At 39.3% G+C, this 16,882-nt stretch overlaps 1 protein-coding gene across 23 annotated transcripts in view; it reads right to left on the minus strand.

Moving 5' to 3' along the window:
• The window catches only part of MYCBP2 (MYC binding protein 2), a 273,135-nt gene that overhangs the window by 144,637 nt on the left and 111,616 nt on the right, over positions 1 to 16,882 (minus strand). For all 23 annotated transcript variants that reach the window (XR_011259486.1, XR_011259485.1, XM_069601843.1 and 20 more), the window contains 3 exons: positions 10,195 to 10,312; positions 3,679 to 3,883; positions 2,899 to 3,052 (listed from right to left, as the gene is read on the minus strand). Coding sequence is in view for 21 of the 23 variants with exons in the window: in XM_069601843.1 (XP_069457944.1) it covers positions 2,899 to 3,052; positions 3,679 to 3,883; positions 10,195 to 10,312 (477 nt within the window). In the remaining 2 variants the exon portion in view is untranslated. The remainder of the gene's footprint in view (positions 1 to 2,898; positions 3,053 to 3,678; positions 3,884 to 10,194; positions 10,313 to 16,882) is intronic.

The following is a 16,882-nucleotide window of genomic DNA, read 5'->3' on the forward strand; positions in this document are numbered from 1 at the left end:
CTTCTCAATCGATGGCACTTGATGATCCAAACTTACTAAATATGTAAGCATTTAAATCCAGCAGTCCGACTTTGGGTACACAGCCAAACAACTGAAAGCAGGATCCTGATGAGATATCTGTATGCTCACGTTCAGACCAGCATTATCCACAATAGCCAAGAGGTTGGAGCAACCCAAACATCCTCTGATGGGTGAAGGGATAAAGTAAATGTGGTAGAAACATACAAAGAACTACCATCCAGCTTTAAAAAAGAAAGAAAGAACTCCATCCGGTCACAGGCTACAATGTGGATGAACCCTGATGACATGACCCTAAGTGAAATAAACTCGTCACAAAATGAATCAGTTTACAATTTCACTTACACATCCGAAGAAGGCAAAGGCACAGAAACAGAGTAGAAAGGTGGTTGTCAGGAGTGGGAGGGAGGAAGAAATAGGTGTTCTTTGCACACGTTTCAGTTTTACAAAGTGACAATGTTCCAGAGAGCTACTGTTCAACAATGTGACTATATTTAACACTACTGAACTGTACACTTAAAAAATGATTAAGATAGTACATTTTATGTTTTTTTATCACAATTAAGAATTATTTTTAAACACATACTTAGAAATAATACTTTGCAGAGAATAAATTCTATGAAAATATTAACTGCTGCTATAATTAGTAGCATTAATATTATTGGGTTATTGCTTTTTTAATCTATCAATCTACTACTTGCAGTTCTAATTTATATATAAAAAACACAAAAGACATGCATTTTGAAAGGTATCACACAATATAAACCACACTTTGTGACTCACGGAGGAAGTTAGTGGGATTTGGTATGGGGGAGAAGAAAAAGACACAGAGACGGACCACATCATTCTTACTGTTTGTATATTTGCTTTGTCTTTTAAAACACTAGCAACACAGATTCATGTGTCAGTTCTGTAAATTTTGAAATGAAAAATAAAACTGCTGCTAACATTCATCTGTTCTTTATAGGCATGAAGTTTCTAATTATTCAGGAGAAGTTATTGTTAAGAATACAAAAGGATGCAGGCTTGGACAGGAAGGAAAGTCAAAGTAAGCTAATACTGAATCTGCAGTGTCTGTGATGGAGTAAAATGCAGGTACCCTACTGAAAAACACAATGGACACAAAGCTGCCAGAAGTCAGCATAATGAAAGGAACTCTCCAACTTCCAGCTGTTTCACTGAAACATAGGAGGAGACTGCCCTTCAGGTTTTAATCTCTGTTTTGGAATAAGGGGGTAAATGATCAGAGACCTGGCCAGGCATCTGAGATCACTTGTCCCCCTGCTGCCACCATATGTGGAAAAGGCAAGGTTCACCTAACCACATACCACACGTCACAGTTGAGTTAAGGCTCCAGGAAAATGACTCTAGTTATATCGTTAGAATCTACTCCTACCATTATTTCTAAGTTAAAGAGTGCATTTCTAATCTATCAAATGTATCCAGAAACAAATTCCATACTGCCAGCTTTCGTTTTATTCTATTAATGCAAATTTAATTGGTTTAAAACTAAAACATATTATAAGGATCATGGAAAACAAAACATCAATTTAAATGTAGGTCCAAACCAGAGCTCGCTCTTTGGTAGCTAAGTTTCTTGTACCGACTTCTAATCAGTAAATAACTGAACACAAAATCTACCTTTTCATCATTTGCTTCTCTATCCCTGCCATTTATTTCACTGTGACCACTCTAATTCTGGTTCCCAGGGCCTCATGTCATCACAAGAATCACTTTAAGACTACTCACCCCCCAGCCGCTTGTTATCTGATCCATCCTGTATATTGCTGCTGGGGAATCAAAAAGCACTACTCAATTCAATTCTGGCCGCCAAGTTGCCTCACAAAATGCCCAAATGAGACAGTAAGCTTGTCAGCAACCTGGAAGCACTGTAACTCCTTCACTTGGAGTCATGACTCACAACTGATAGAAAATATGGCCTTTTAAGACCTGGCCGGCTGGTAGAAAGGCAAGTAGGAATGGGCAGAAGAAAGAAGACAGAGAAAGTCTTCTCCTGCCAACTAAGGCTAGCCGAATAAACAACTCGAGGGAGAACAAAAAGTAAGTCCTGGGATGTGCCACTCTGGTACAGGCATGACTCCCTTACGAGTCATCAAAGCTAGAAATCTGGCATAACTCCTGCCTTGACTCATGTATATAAAGCACTACAGTAAATTTTAAACAAATGCAATATAATTTCTTGGATTGCTTGTGTACCTGTATCCATCTGTACATTTTTAAAATTCTCAGAGTTTGATAAACCAGTGTATTTCTCTACCAATATGGGAATTTTGTTATGTACATTCCTAAGGGCAAGGTTCACTGGTTTTATTTATTCTGCAGTCTTTGGCATAATTTCATCCACATAGTTGGTAATAATTAGATATTTACAGAACCAAGAAGTAGAGTGAATTCTGTATAATACAGATAAGACTGCTGACAGACTAAAAACAATGAACAAGAGAACTCTTGAACATGAAACTGCTTACAATAACGACAGTGACAAAGCCTTTCATAGCACCTTGCTATGTGCCTCTGCCCTAAGTTCTTCAACTCTCATGATAGCCTATGAGGCCCCATTAGTATCCCTATTTTATAAATGAGAACAGTGAGACATGCAGAGTCAAAGTAACCTCTCCACACTGACAAAGAAAGCAAAGTGTGCAAGTGGGATAAACCTAGGCAGCCTGGCTCAGAATGCATGTTTTTAACTGCGGCACTATACTGGAGAGGTCCCGGAGAGGCACTGCAATAGTGTAGCTAACAGTTGAACAAGAGAGTTCTCATCGATGAAATGTCTGCCTGTACATGGCTTTCATATTCCAAAGTACAATTTGATCAAAACATATGTATTACTCTCTTAAAAATGGAGAAGCTCACCTCCAAATGACATCATACACAGGATCAAGACATACGCCAAATCCCTGCAGGTCCTCTTGTTCAGAGTCATTAAAAGTTTTACAGCTCCCATCCACTTTATTTATCAGAAGACACTTAAATGGAGGAGGCTCTGATATAGAAGCAGGTACCAAGCCTTGGGAAAAAAAAAATTATGTATTTTAAAGATGCACTACCTTTTCACACTCCCCCAACTTATAAGAATTTCCTATAACGTAAGTATTATTACTATCTCCATTTAATAGATGAAGAAACTGAACTAAGACTTAGGGGTTAGGTAACTAAAAACCTTTAAATAGCAGAATGTGGACTAAAACCTCAGGCTTTCTAAATCCACAACACATACTCTTAATTTCCATACTATACCACCCTATTATATAATTATTCATCATATCATAGACACAAGTATAAATTGACACCTTGGTCTCAATGAAACTTTAAAGTCTGATTTATGTAGCGAAATTTCCATACCGAAATTCTATCATTTATTTATCAAGAACCGATACAGAAAACTTCCTCTTTCTAATACAGGTTTTATATCATACAATTAGGTTCCTATTTCCAACACTCTCTAGTTTATAAACTAGTCTCCTAATAATTTCATTCTTTCCGTGCATACATACATATAAACACAGGCACTTAAAAGCTTCTTTTAAACTTCTTCGAACAGAAAGAAAACAAAAAGCTACAGGACAACATGTCGTAATAGGGAAAGATGAACCATTTGCTTTCAGAGGGAGATTTGTTTTGGGGGGGTATTACCTATAATGTGTTTACTGGCAAAAATTTCTGATGTAGCAAGCACATGAGAATTAATAAGTGCTTCATCAATTCGTAGGAAAGTCTGGTCCCCACTTGCGCCTATCCAGGTAGCTTTTCTTCCATATTTTGATCCAATGTTAGGCATGGGAGCTGGTTTTGCATTCCAATATGGCACATCCAAAATTGGTCTGCCCAGTTGTCCTTTCTAAAAGATTAAATAAACCACATTAACAACATGACTAAATAAATAATTTATAATTTTCTATAAAGTTAAGGAAACAGTAGACAAAAATAGCTCTATGAGACATTATTTTTCATCAGTTGTTGGCTGTTTCTTTCTTTAAGTAAATGAAATTCACATGAAATTTGGACCAAACTTGGATAAAGAAGTAATTTCTATTATTCTTAGGCATTCTCCCCTTAATATTAATAAACCACAAAGAATATATTAAAAAATAATAATGAAGTTGAAATATTTTTCCATGTAAGGAATCTCCCTGAAATACTGTACTGTCTTTAACATCTAAACGAAAAGTATAATAAATATACAATGTATTTAAAAAGTAGTAATACAAAGCGTTCATTTAAAAAACCACTTTGATATTTTAAGTTGATAGTCCAACAAAATGTTAGTATCGAACTCAAGAGAGTCTAAAAACATTTGGGTAAAAGATAAAAAATAATGACTACTGCAGCTGTGAATACAATTAGGAAATTACATCTTTTCACATATGATCACATGTTAGTAAGTTACTTCATTCATGTTTCAAGATAAATAGAAGAATTATTATGCTGTCTTAAGTAACTGTTAACTCACTTTAAAAGTACGGCTGTCCATAGGTTAGAGAAGAGTTTAATTTAAAAAGTAACAGGAAGTTTCTCACTAGTAAGCTGGTAGCTGTAAATCAAAGTGAATGCTGGACTGGTAAATATTCATCTACCCCCCACCTCAGACTCTCTCTGACACACTCTCTCTGTTAGTATCACCCTGTCCAACGCCCCCTGGACGGCAGACAGTGCTGCACCATAGCAGCCAGGGTTCACTCCAAGTAATGGGAATGAGAAACCACAGCAAACTGCCCCCGCCCCAAAGACCCAGGGAGCCGAGAGCACTGCAAATGCTGTGGCTGAATTCTCTCCCAACTATGAGGCTTCTAATGAGTCCTACCATTCCTTAACCACCACACCAAGAAAACAGAGCCGCAAACTGCAAAAGCAATAGAGCTTCAATCTCTGGGTGGAACGAACAGAGGCTCATGATCAGAGAAGCAGCACATGATCAGAGAAGAAGTCAAGACATTTCAATGTTTATGCTCGGCTTCTTTCAAAGTCTATCCTTATTTTTTGACAAAACAGCAGCATAAGCAATGTGTCCATCACATTGAGATATTTATTATACTTCTGGAGGAAAAGAAATTATATTTTTCATTGACTACTGACATAAATATTTATTCCTCTACTGTCAACCAACTAATTCGAAGGAAAGCAGTCTAAAACTATGACAGGTGCCTGGACAGCCCCATGGGATTCAAAACATGGTTATACATAAGCCATGTTTAAACATACAGAGGTTCACACCTGGGGCTTCTGGGGCTAGAAGACAATAATGACTGTCTGATTCTAAGTATTACCATTCACATTCCTTTCAAAACAACATAAAACCAACACAGAGCAAAGAAAACCACACGTGCTTCAAGCCTTCAGCAGTATTAGGAAATAGTGGATCTCACAACTTTTAAGTTACCTGAAACCAGAGGAAAAAAACCAAAATTTTCTTCACCCACCTGCCTCTACAAGCCCCGGGGGGCCAGGGCTGAAGAGGAGGTGCCAGGGCTGGGGTGGGGGTGGCGCTGAGTGGAGAGTGCAAGGCACAAAAGGCTTCAGAAGGAGAACAGGAGAGTTGATAAAATAATCCCCCCAAGGGGAAAACCCAAACCTTGATGTGAAAATGCCACACACAGCAAGAACTTGAGGGTTCTGAGCACCAGCTACAGGAAAAAGCCTTCCAAGTATGCAGGGCCATTTCTCACCCATCAGGCTGACACAAATGAAAAGGTATAACAGACAACACATTCTGCTGGCAAGGCCGTGGAGAAAGAGGCGCTCTCATGGACTGCTGGTGAGAACGCAAAACAGAAGGAAAACTCTCACAAAACTACCCAGGCGTTAGCCTTTAACCCAACAATCTTACTTCACACCTCTAACAATATTCATTGCTGTTGTTGCAAAATATTAGAAAGTACTTAACTGTCTAAGCATAAGAAATTGATTAAATAAACTACTATGTATATATATATATATATTTACACACACACACCATATGCTATGCAGATGTAAAATATGAATTATGAAAATCTCTATGAACTGAGAAGGAATGACTTCTAGGAGATACAGTTAAGTGAAAAGACAATGTACAGAAGAGTATATATAAAAGGCTATACTTTGAAAAATAAAAATGGAGAATAATTACATATATATGTATATACATATACACACATACTATATTTTTACCTATGTCAATGCAGATACAGATGGTGTGTGTGCTTATTTATTACTCTTTAAAATAATAAACACATGAAGGAGAAACTGGAAAACAATGATCCTCATAACCAACAAGCATGGTGTGAAGGGGAGTAGGGTGCCAGAGATGAGAGAGGGAATACACTAGGGTGAGAACACCATTTTTTCACAAATTAACTTGTGGAAACACGTTAAGTTCTACACATTCAAAAACTAAAACTACATCTAAGGATGTGCAAGGAGGGATCCTTAAACTTAAAAGTAAACTGAAATGGTACACTGGGTCACAGACCACTCTCTATGGAAGTCTGAGAGCTCCAGGTTGGGAGGACACGCTAGAGGTCAGCAATTAAACCAATGACCTCTACAAAGGGCTGGGAAGACAGTTACAAGAGGGAGAAGAGGAATCTGACTTGGCGACACACCTTTCATCCATCTCTTTTCTGCCATACCTTGGGCATTCCTGGGCAGCCTCACTCATTGTTCAAGGCTAAGTTATCTCCATGCCTAAAGGTCACCCCTCCTTCTCCCCCTCCCTGAGATCAGATCTTACTCACTCTGAGATGAACCCCTGTCCCAGGATAGGGTGAGACAAAATGGACCAGGTAAAAGGTCCTGTCTTCAGGAACAAGGGAAGGAAGGTGATCCTTGACTGTCGTCACATTTAAAGACTCGACTAGCTCTACCTACTTTCATCCACGTTAAATAAAGTTGAAAGAAACAGAAAAGGAAAGCAAATGAACCCGACTCTATTCCAAAGGAATAACATAACCCCACTGAAAGGGTGTGGGGAGAAAGAACCAAGGAACTTATGAACGCAGTAACTTAAGAACACGGTACCTCATGAACACAGTTTGACTTCAGTCCTGGGGTAGGACAAGGTTGGGGGGGGGCGGGGTAGGAGCAACAGTGACAAATCCTGAACTCTTTTTAGTGAGTTTGTTTTTATAGTAGTGTGGAAAAAGCAAATATAAAACTATTTTAGACATATTTTCAGTTCAGTTCAGTTCAGTTGCTCAGTCATGTCTGCTGTTTGCGACCCCATGAATCGCAGCACGCCAGGCCTCCCTATCCATCACCAACTCCCGGAGTTCACTCAGACTCACGTCCATTGAGTCAGTGATGCCATCCAGCCATCTCATCCTCTGTCGTCCCCTTCTCCTCCTGCTCCCAATCCCTCCCAGCATAAGAGTCTGTTCCAATGAGTCAACTCTTCACATGAGGTGGCCAAAGTACTTGAGTTTCTGCTTTAGCATCAGTCCTTCCAAAGAAATCCCAGGGCTGATCTCCTTTAGAATGGACTGGTTGGATCTCCTTGCAGTCCAAGGGACTCTCAAGAGTCTTCTCCAACACCACAGTTCAAAAGCATCAATTCTTCAGCGCTAAGCTTTCTTCACAGTCCAACTCTCACATCCATACATGACCACAGGAAAAACCATAGCCTTGACTAGACGGACCTTTGTTGGCAAAGTAATGTCTCTGCTTTTCAACATGCCATCTAGGTTGGTCATAACTTTTCTTCCAAGGAATAAGTGTCTTTTAATTTCATGGCTGCAGTCACCATCTCCAAAAAAGAAAGTCTGATACCGTTGCCACTGTTTCCCCATCTATTTCCCATGAAGTGATGGGACCAGATGCCATGATCTTCATTTTCTGAATGTTGAGCTTTAAGCCAACTTTTTCACTCTCCTCTTTCACTTTCATCAAGAGGCTTTTTAGTTCCTCTTCACTTTCTGCCATAAGGGTGGTATCATCTGCATATCTGAGGTTATTGATATTTCTCCCAGCAATCTTGATTCCAGCTTATGCTTCTTCCAGCCCAGCGTTTCTCATGATGTACTCTGCATAGAAGTTCAATAAGCAGTGTGACAATATACAGCCTTGACGTACTCCTTTTCCTATTTGGAACCAGTCTGTCGTTCCATGTCCAGTTCTAACTGTTGCTTCCTGACCTGAGTATTTTAGGACTAAGTAAATGAGAAATAAATACATTGATATTGTTGGGAGCCAGGAAGAAGGGACATAAATATGAAATGGGACAAGGTAAGAAAGAATCATAGGGGAATGGGCTGGAGGTACCAGTGTGGACTTAGGATTTCTGAAATACACAAATGTATGTATGTCTATATGCACATACAGGAGTACTGGGGATGCAGTGAATACACCTAGTGCTCAGCTGCTGTCCAGGAGTGTTTCCCGCTAAAAGCAACCTAGGTTTTTAGAGAAATAACTGATTCTAGAACTCAAACAGATAAGCCTGGAATAACCTGTTATGCCAGGAAGTAAGGTAGTACTTTTTTTTTAAAAAAAAGAGGCATGCTATCAGAACACAGAAGCCAGCATGAAGGATCTCCCACTAGTGAAGTCTGAGCCAATCTAAACATTCAAATGATAAATTAAGTACAGTAATGAATAGAAAAGAAACATGCATGTCTATACCAATAATAAGATGGCAAACAAATATTAAATGGACTTTTGCTTACACTAAAACCCAAAGGGCTAACAGGTGAATGTGAGGGGGTGCTGTGGTTGGAGAAATCATCATTTTTGCAACCATTATAGTAAAGACTGGTTCAGGCAAGAACAATCAATAGATGCTAAATCTAGAGGGTAATTTGGAAGCAGGTATCTTAACAGTGTCAATTCAAAGACTGCTTATTAGTTTCAAGGGAAAAAATTCTAACTATGCAGTAGTGATATCAAACAAAATCCTGTAGGTGATCAAAAATTCTATCACCAGTGAGGGGCAGGTGGGCCTTCTGTGCCCCCAGATGGCTGTGATGCCCTGAGAAGGACTCAGCACCACTCACATGGTGTTTTGGTCTGGAATGCACAACCTGCATCTAAGCACAAGGAAATATTAGACAAACAAAAACGAGGAACATCTCCTTGGAAAAAAATTTTAAAAAGTACCACATTCTTCAAAAATGTCAATGTCATAATAAACACAGAAAAGGTGTGAAAACGTTAACAGATTAAAGGAGACTAGAGTCATGAGAAATAAATACAAAGCCTGATCTTAGACTGGAGGGGGAAAAAAGTGCCAAAAAGGGATCACCAGATCAACTGACGAAACACAAAACTATTTAAGAGTAAAGGATCATGATGCATACAAGTTATTCTTAGAGGACTCAAGGAAAAAAAAGTTTTACACACACATATACAGAGTGTGCGAGAGAGAATGAGAGCATGAGTATACAGACAGTAAAGCAAACAGATCAAAATGCTGCCAACAGGTGACGCTGATTCAAGAGCATAGGGTCATTTCACGCATTATTTTTATTTTTGACAATATTTCTGTAAACTTAAAATCATTTCCAAATAATAGATTTTTAAAGTTCAGATTTACATTAAAAAAAATCAAGAGTTGCAAACTGCACCCCAGAGACTTAGGTTGTAGAGTTCTGAAGAGTTACCCATATCACAGATGGTATCAGCTTATTAGCACAGTATTATTAAGCTTTTCCTTGACTTCTCCTATGCCCAAACTATACAAAATTCTCAGATTATTTTCTAGTTTTGAAAAAAGAGAAAGAGCAAAACAAACAGGCCAGACAGAAGTTGAGAGGAAGAGGAAAAAGTAAACTATAATTCTAAAAAATCTAACAAGAAAACTGGGCCTTTAAAAAGTTCTAAAATAGATATAATTCTACAAGTTAAGAAAAAAATTTGATTCTTTACAAGCTAGCTGGGAAGGAAGGTTTCAATGACAGAAACAAGCTCTACTGAATGCTTAATAGACTCTGATCTGGACTGAAACATGTCCAAATCTAACACAGGTGTTAAATTTAATAAATTCTAATGCTACCCTGGAGAAGAAACTAATTTCAAAGCAAAGTTCTTTCCAGTTTTGTGTACGTTGGATATGGAGACAGGAAATATGCATGTGCAATAATAATACAAGAATTTCACTGAAACCAGAAAAAATAGCTAATGTAGACAAATTGCAAGGCAATAGTACAATGCAACATTATCAATGCTTAAAAAGTTCCTTACAGAAAAGCTTCCGAATGTGAAGACCTGTCCATCCATTAAAAGCGCTGCCGTGTGGTTACTGCCTGCGGTAACTTGTGTGCTAGGGCCTGGCAATGCTTGAACAAGAGTGGGACATCCCCTAGGTTAAAAAAAAAAAAAAATTTTAGTCAATTTCTCTCAAGATCCAACTGAAATAAAGATCAATAAACAATGTAATAAAAAAACAAGAGATAAAAGGCACTAATAAGAATATTCATCAAACACTTATTTAGGTACTATATTATGCCTATCTCCAGTCTTCATATTAGGTACACAAAGATGAGAAAGACATAATCACTGACATGACGGAGATTCATAAAAAGATTTCTTGAATTTACTACTCTAACTATGGACAAAGAATTATTATTTTTTCTGAAAGACTATACCTACATTTGTTTTAAAAGAAAAAAAAAAAGTTAACTTATAAAGTGAATGGTAAGTCAGAGAGCTCTACAAATATTTGTTAAATAAAATAAAAATCATGCACTGATTTACCCAGAATACAAACCAAGGACCACACAAAACAGTTTTATGTCTTCCTTTCTACCCTTTTCCCACTGAACTGTCAATTAACTTTTCATCTTCTTTTCTACCTTTTTCCACTGCACTTTCAGATTTTAGCATACAGAGTATCTCATGAGTTAGAACACCATATCATGAGAGGCACCACAGCAGCAGCTGCAGGCTCAGACCCTAAAGCAGACTGCCTGGCTGTGAGTCCCGGCTCCACCACGCAGCAGCAACATTCCATGACTCTCAACAAGTTACTCATCCTTTTTGTAGTTCAGTTTTCTCTTCTTTTACATGGAGATAAAACTAAACCGCGTTTACCCCATAGGGTTCCTATGTACAAAAAAGCTCATATATGTCAAGTGCTTGGCTCAGTGATTGGTACACAGTTAGTAATTAACAAACGGTAACTATTATGATAAATGGCATCCTTGGCTCTGTCGTATCTGTTCTTGTAATCACCCTTCTATCACCTTATTTATCCTTTATTAACCACTTTCAGTAATCACTATGTATATACAGAAGAATAATCATCACTGTAGAGAAAGTCCACACATAGAAGAGCTCTGTTTCTGAGGTGCTGTAACACTTTAAATTTTTTAAATTACATATAATATGTTTTTAAATGGTTATTCAGAATGCAGCGAAAAATGAATTGGGAAGAGGCAAGACTAGCAGCTGGAAACCTAGTTAAGAAAATGTTGTGATGATCTGGATGAGTTATAGTGAAGACCTGAACTAGGAACAGTGCGAACTGAAAGGAATGTTTCGACAGCTCTGTAAGGAACACACCTGACTAGACTCTGGAAATGGCTGATGGGGGGCGGGGGGTGGTGCAAAGAAGAGTTTCTGCTTAAGTTAACAGGTAGATGGTGGCAACATTCACTTAAGATAGAGAATAAGATCTAGGAAGACAAAGAGAGAAAAGAGAGAGTTTTCATTGTAAGTTTCTTCTATAATTTAGGTAGGAACAAAGGAAGAAGAGCTCACAGAAGTCTAGGTCATAACAATGAACTCGGGGAAAAAGTGCTATGTAGTCATTTCAAGGAAAGAGGAATACTGTACACGCTGAATGCCTCAGAGACAGAGACAGATGACCACTCAATTTTGCAAGAAGTCTTTGGTAGAGGCAGGCGTGATACTACGCAGCAAAGGAGGCACTCACAGTGGGGTCAGAGACTACACAAAATCCCTTCAAAATCTTAGCAGGAAAGGGAAAAAGAAATGGGAACCAACAGCTAGAGGGAAAAAGAGCTGAAGGGGAAGCTCTGTCCTTTTTAAGAACTTGCGTAAGCTGAAAGACAGTGAAGATGAGGGGATATGGTTCAGAGAGGGGACAAGAAACAGAATCAGATCCCCATGGGAAAGGCAGAAAGGTCTCAGGGTGGGGACATGAGCAGGCCCTCTTTCAGGGTAACGTGAAGAAGGAGCATAGAGGAAGTATGGACACAGGCAGGTGTGTAGAGTCACTGGGCTGAAGAACGTCCCATCTAATGTTTTCATTTTTGCTGTGACAGGAATAGAGGTCAAGGGCTAAGAGCAAGAAGAAATGAGTGAGGCGAAGATCTGAAGATTATGCAAAGGGTATCATGGTGAGTGGAAGAAAGAGAAACCTAGACCACAAGGTTTTAACCCAGATCCAAATGACTTACAGGAATTCTAAGAGTGAGCTTCAAGAGACTGGTGAAACTTTTAATTTTATAAGCCAACTTTTACGTGTATATCCTTATGTCTGTTTTTCTGACGAGACAGCCCATATTCTTCATCACATTCTCAAAAGGGCTTAAATCAAATAGCTCAAAACTAGAAAACAGGGGGATCACTGCCCACTGTAGAAGGACTGACTGAATCTAGGAGTCATAACAATCTGTGTAAGTACAGAGACTTCCTTTTCTTCCAGAAGTCCCAGCGAGACATAGAAAACGTAAGTAGACTGATTGATGCTTGAAGTTTTGTCACACCTTAGCATCAAGATCAAGAGGGTGAGAAAACTCAGGATACTGGTAAGGGTAAGGGTGAAGAAAATAAATGACAACCTCAGACTTCGGTTGTTAAGTGATCCTAGAGAGTGAAAAAAAGTAGAGGGCTGCAGAGAATGAAGTACTGATACAGTCAAACACCAAGTAAAGCCATGCTAAGTAACAGAAGAAAATTTTGTCATCAGATTATGTGTTGTTTAAAATGAAAAATTCAGAGTTAGAGCTATCCACTGTAGGTCCTGGGAATGACCACCATGAATACGGAAGTAAGGTTCACTAGATCTAACTAAGGTGTCAAGGTGACTATATTGTACGGGACCATTCAGGAGCATGGTAAGACTCAGACTGGGAAAACACTGTGAAAACTACATTTTCAAAGAATGAAAGGCGGTGACTAACAGCAAGATGTGTAGTAACAAAAGCGGAGGAAAGCAGAACGGCTCTGCCTCCAAGGAGTAGTCGTTTCTACCTGAGGGCACAATAGTATGGCTAGACTGAGTGGTTCTCAAACCTGAGGTACCATGAGCTTTTGCAATAATCAATTACCAAGCCAAAGGACTGTGTGGCGAACGACAGGGCTGCCCTGGTGGCTGTCAGTAAAGAATCCGCCTTTAATGCAGGAGACCACCTACAGTGCAGGAGACTTGGGTTCTATCCCTGGGTTGGGAAGATCCCCTGGAGAAGGAAATGGCAACCCACTCCGGGATTCCTGCCTGGGAAATCTCAGGGACAGAGGAGGTTGGCAGGCAACAGTCCATGAGGCTGCCAGAGTCGGACATGACCAAGCAACTAAAGCGCCACCAAAGCCCTCACAGAAATGTCCGGTTTGATCCAAACAAAGAATTATTGGGAAAGTTCCTGTAACTGTTGATCAGTTTGCAGTTTATGCAGCATTTTCATACAAACTATATCACTGATTATCAAAATAATTCTATGTATGGATCTGATGTGCTTTAAAAAGGACTTTCCCAAAGTTGGTGGCATTTCTTCTAATAAACTCTTTCATGATACTAGAGTCCATTTATTAAATTATTTGGTAAACAGAGGAAGAACTGGAAACAAACATTACATCTGTATGTGTATGCATGCCAGGCATTTTGTAGACAGTATATTAATTCTTTAACAATCCTATGGGATTATTTAAACTAAGGCTTAGTAAATTACAGTTACATAGTTGGTAAGAGATGAAACGAAGATCTAAACCTCGTCTAAATGGTTCCAGACACCATGATGTGTAGCATATTAACACAGAAGGAGGATTTATTAAAGCAAGAAAAAGATGAGACTCAGAAACATTAGAAGTATCAAGATTCTACTGGAAAAAAAAAACCCGAGAATAAAGGCATCTAAACTATACAGTCTCTTTCCCAACATCCAGGTTTACATTTACTGAAAATTATAAAATAATTTGTAATTCAGAGATTTAGAAGCATACTGAAGAATACAAACAAACAAAAAAGAGGGCTGAGTCATGAGTGAATGCATAAAAATCCTCAGAAGCTTTTCGACAATCTCTTTTAAAACCAGCAACAGTAACAGCCAACATTTATTGAGCATTTACTATGAGCTAGGTGCTTGTGCTAAGAAAACAACACGTATTATCTCCCTGAATTCTCACAACAACCTTCTGAGAGAAACATTTATTCCCATTTAAGAGGAAGAAACTGAGCCACAAAAACAGTTAACTAATTTGGGCAAGGTCACACTGGCACCAAGTGACAAAATCAGGCTCAGTCACTCTGGCAGGACAACACATGAAATGAAGAGAACACCAATAACGTGTTTCTACCCTCAGCACATGCACACTACAATATCTACCTTACATTCATCACACATTACTAATGTGTGCTATACAATAAACTTCAGTTAAAAACACTTGGTTACGAGAAACTTTAAAAAAAATACCTTTCAACTCTATTTTCAACAAAATATTTATAAATGCTCTGCTTTGTGGTAAGTTAGTTAATAGGTATGCTATTGAGGCGTTGTTCCCTCCATATACATGGTCAACTCCTTTCGGAATCTGTTAACAGTTCCTGACTCCTGCCTTCCAAATCCCACACGGATCCAGAGAGACAGAGTAACTAGCATGTTTACAGCACAGATGGTTTTGACTGGTTTTCATTTCATCCACCAGGTACAACGTGTAGGCATTATGTCATTCCATGCCCCAGCTTGACACTCCCCACAGCACACGGAATCAGCCCTCCAGTGACAACTCAATCAATAGAACCAGGAGTGAAAATTTACATGTTGGGAAAGAACAACTTTGGGCAGTTAAGACAAATCCCACCAGAGTTTAATCTCCTTAAAAAAACCCTAATTGTTTAAACTTCAACATTAAAAGCTATCCTAGTTCATGAAGATACAGTCAAACTATTAAAAATACTTAGCATATTGCTATGATACTGTTGCCTGAGCAAGTCACTGCAAGGCAAGGTGTGGTGCTCACTGGGTGATAATCAGGACCAGGAGGCAATGTTTTTAGGTACCCTCTTCATTTGAAAAGCTGACGTGAGGTCCTTCCCTTTCAAAAGCCGTTAAACCTCAAGGAGGGGTGGCAGAGTCTTGCACTTATTCTGTTCATTCTTCACACAGCACAGTCACCTGAGGGTTGCAATTTAATCATAGATATGATTTTCATTACTTCCCTCCCACTCAGTCAAGACCAGGAAACACAGCTATCTGTTAACTCTTTTCTGCGGAATGACATCCAAGTACAAAGTCTGATTTGTAAAGATGTGTCCCCCTTGCTGCACACATGACTGATTGCTCTCTCACATATAACTGTAAAGCACCTTTCCCAGGTTATGTCATGACTCACAAAATAATTGCCAGCTAAGTAACAATGCAAAAATGATGATGACGATGATGGTAATAATACTAAATCCTCTTCTGGGTCATGAATCTTCTGGGAGAAACAGAACAAAAAGCTTCCAAATTCTTCTCCCCACATATTACAAGCCCTGTCTCAGTCTCTGCAAGAGTAATGGTCATTAACCCTGTGAAACAAAATATCTGCTACCTTCTAAAGCCTGTAATAGTAACTGCTCAATCCTGCAAAGCCACTGATACTCTGTGATATCCAACGCCCAATATATAAATGCCATATCCAGTGACATTCGGTAAAATAATTTTGTTAAAAACTTTTTTCTCTTTCCAAGCACAATGCTTGTCACTAAGATTGTGCTGGTTTTATAAATGTCTTAACAAGTATCAAATGTATGCTTCACTTATGCTTTTAGTGAGAAGCTGAACTCAATGATACCTCAATCGTCTCTTCTCATTAGTAACAGCATTCATCAAAGCAACTAAGGACATTCCTTTCATCCTCATTTTGTGTGCGTTGCACTGCACATAGGTCTGAGCCTGCCCTCTAGGAGGGACAGTGTTTCCTTAATCCTGGAGGCACACTAGAGCGTCGAGAGCATTTAAGGAAAAACTGATGCTAGCATTCTATCCAACCCTTGTGGCCACCATCTCCCACTCCCAATGCCCACCTCTCCACACACGCCTCTTAAAAATTCTAGACTTAGAATCCAGGCGTGGTATTTTTGAAGTCCCCCAAGCAACTCTACTGTGCAGCCAGGATTAAGGATCACTGGTCTTTACTATGTTAATGGTATCATCCTTGCCACAGTAACGCAGTCATTTCAGAATAAAGTGAAAATTCTGGATTTTATTTAATGACTGGAGTGACTCAGTGTATGTGAGTGAGAAATCATACAGTTCCAATTGATTCTGGCAGGTATCTTATGAATACATGGAAGAATTAGGCAAGAGCAGAGAGAAAGAAAGGAGGTTCTGTGGCACACTGGATTGGTGAGTCATGTCTAGCCTGAAAGGGTCCTATATCTCCCAGACTTACACATAAACCTGGTGTCAGTGACGGGGCAGCCATACATGGGGACCATTCAGATCCTGAAGACCACCCGCTGCAGGGAGCACAAGTGGCTGACAGACTCTGGTGATGCTTCTTTGGGTCCACGAGGCCATCCTTCCCCTGGGAAGCTACCAGCTTGTGACTGAGCTCTGCGAAGGATGAGAGCTGGCCCGTCCTGCCCAATGTGGAACTCTTCCGAAAGTCACCTTGGCTTGAGGACACCCCGCTGGCCTGGCTAACACTCAGTCAGAAATGCACTGTGACCTGACTCGTCCTGTCCCATTCTTCTCTCTTTCCT

Source organism: Ovis canadensis, chromosome 10 (assembly GCF_042477335.2).
Source record: "Ovis canadensis isolate MfBH-ARS-UI-01 breed Bighorn chromosome 10, ARS-UI_OviCan_v2, whole genome shotgun sequence".
Classification (NCBI taxonomy): Eukaryota; Metazoa; Chordata; class Mammalia; order Artiodactyla; family Bovidae; genus Ovis; species Ovis canadensis.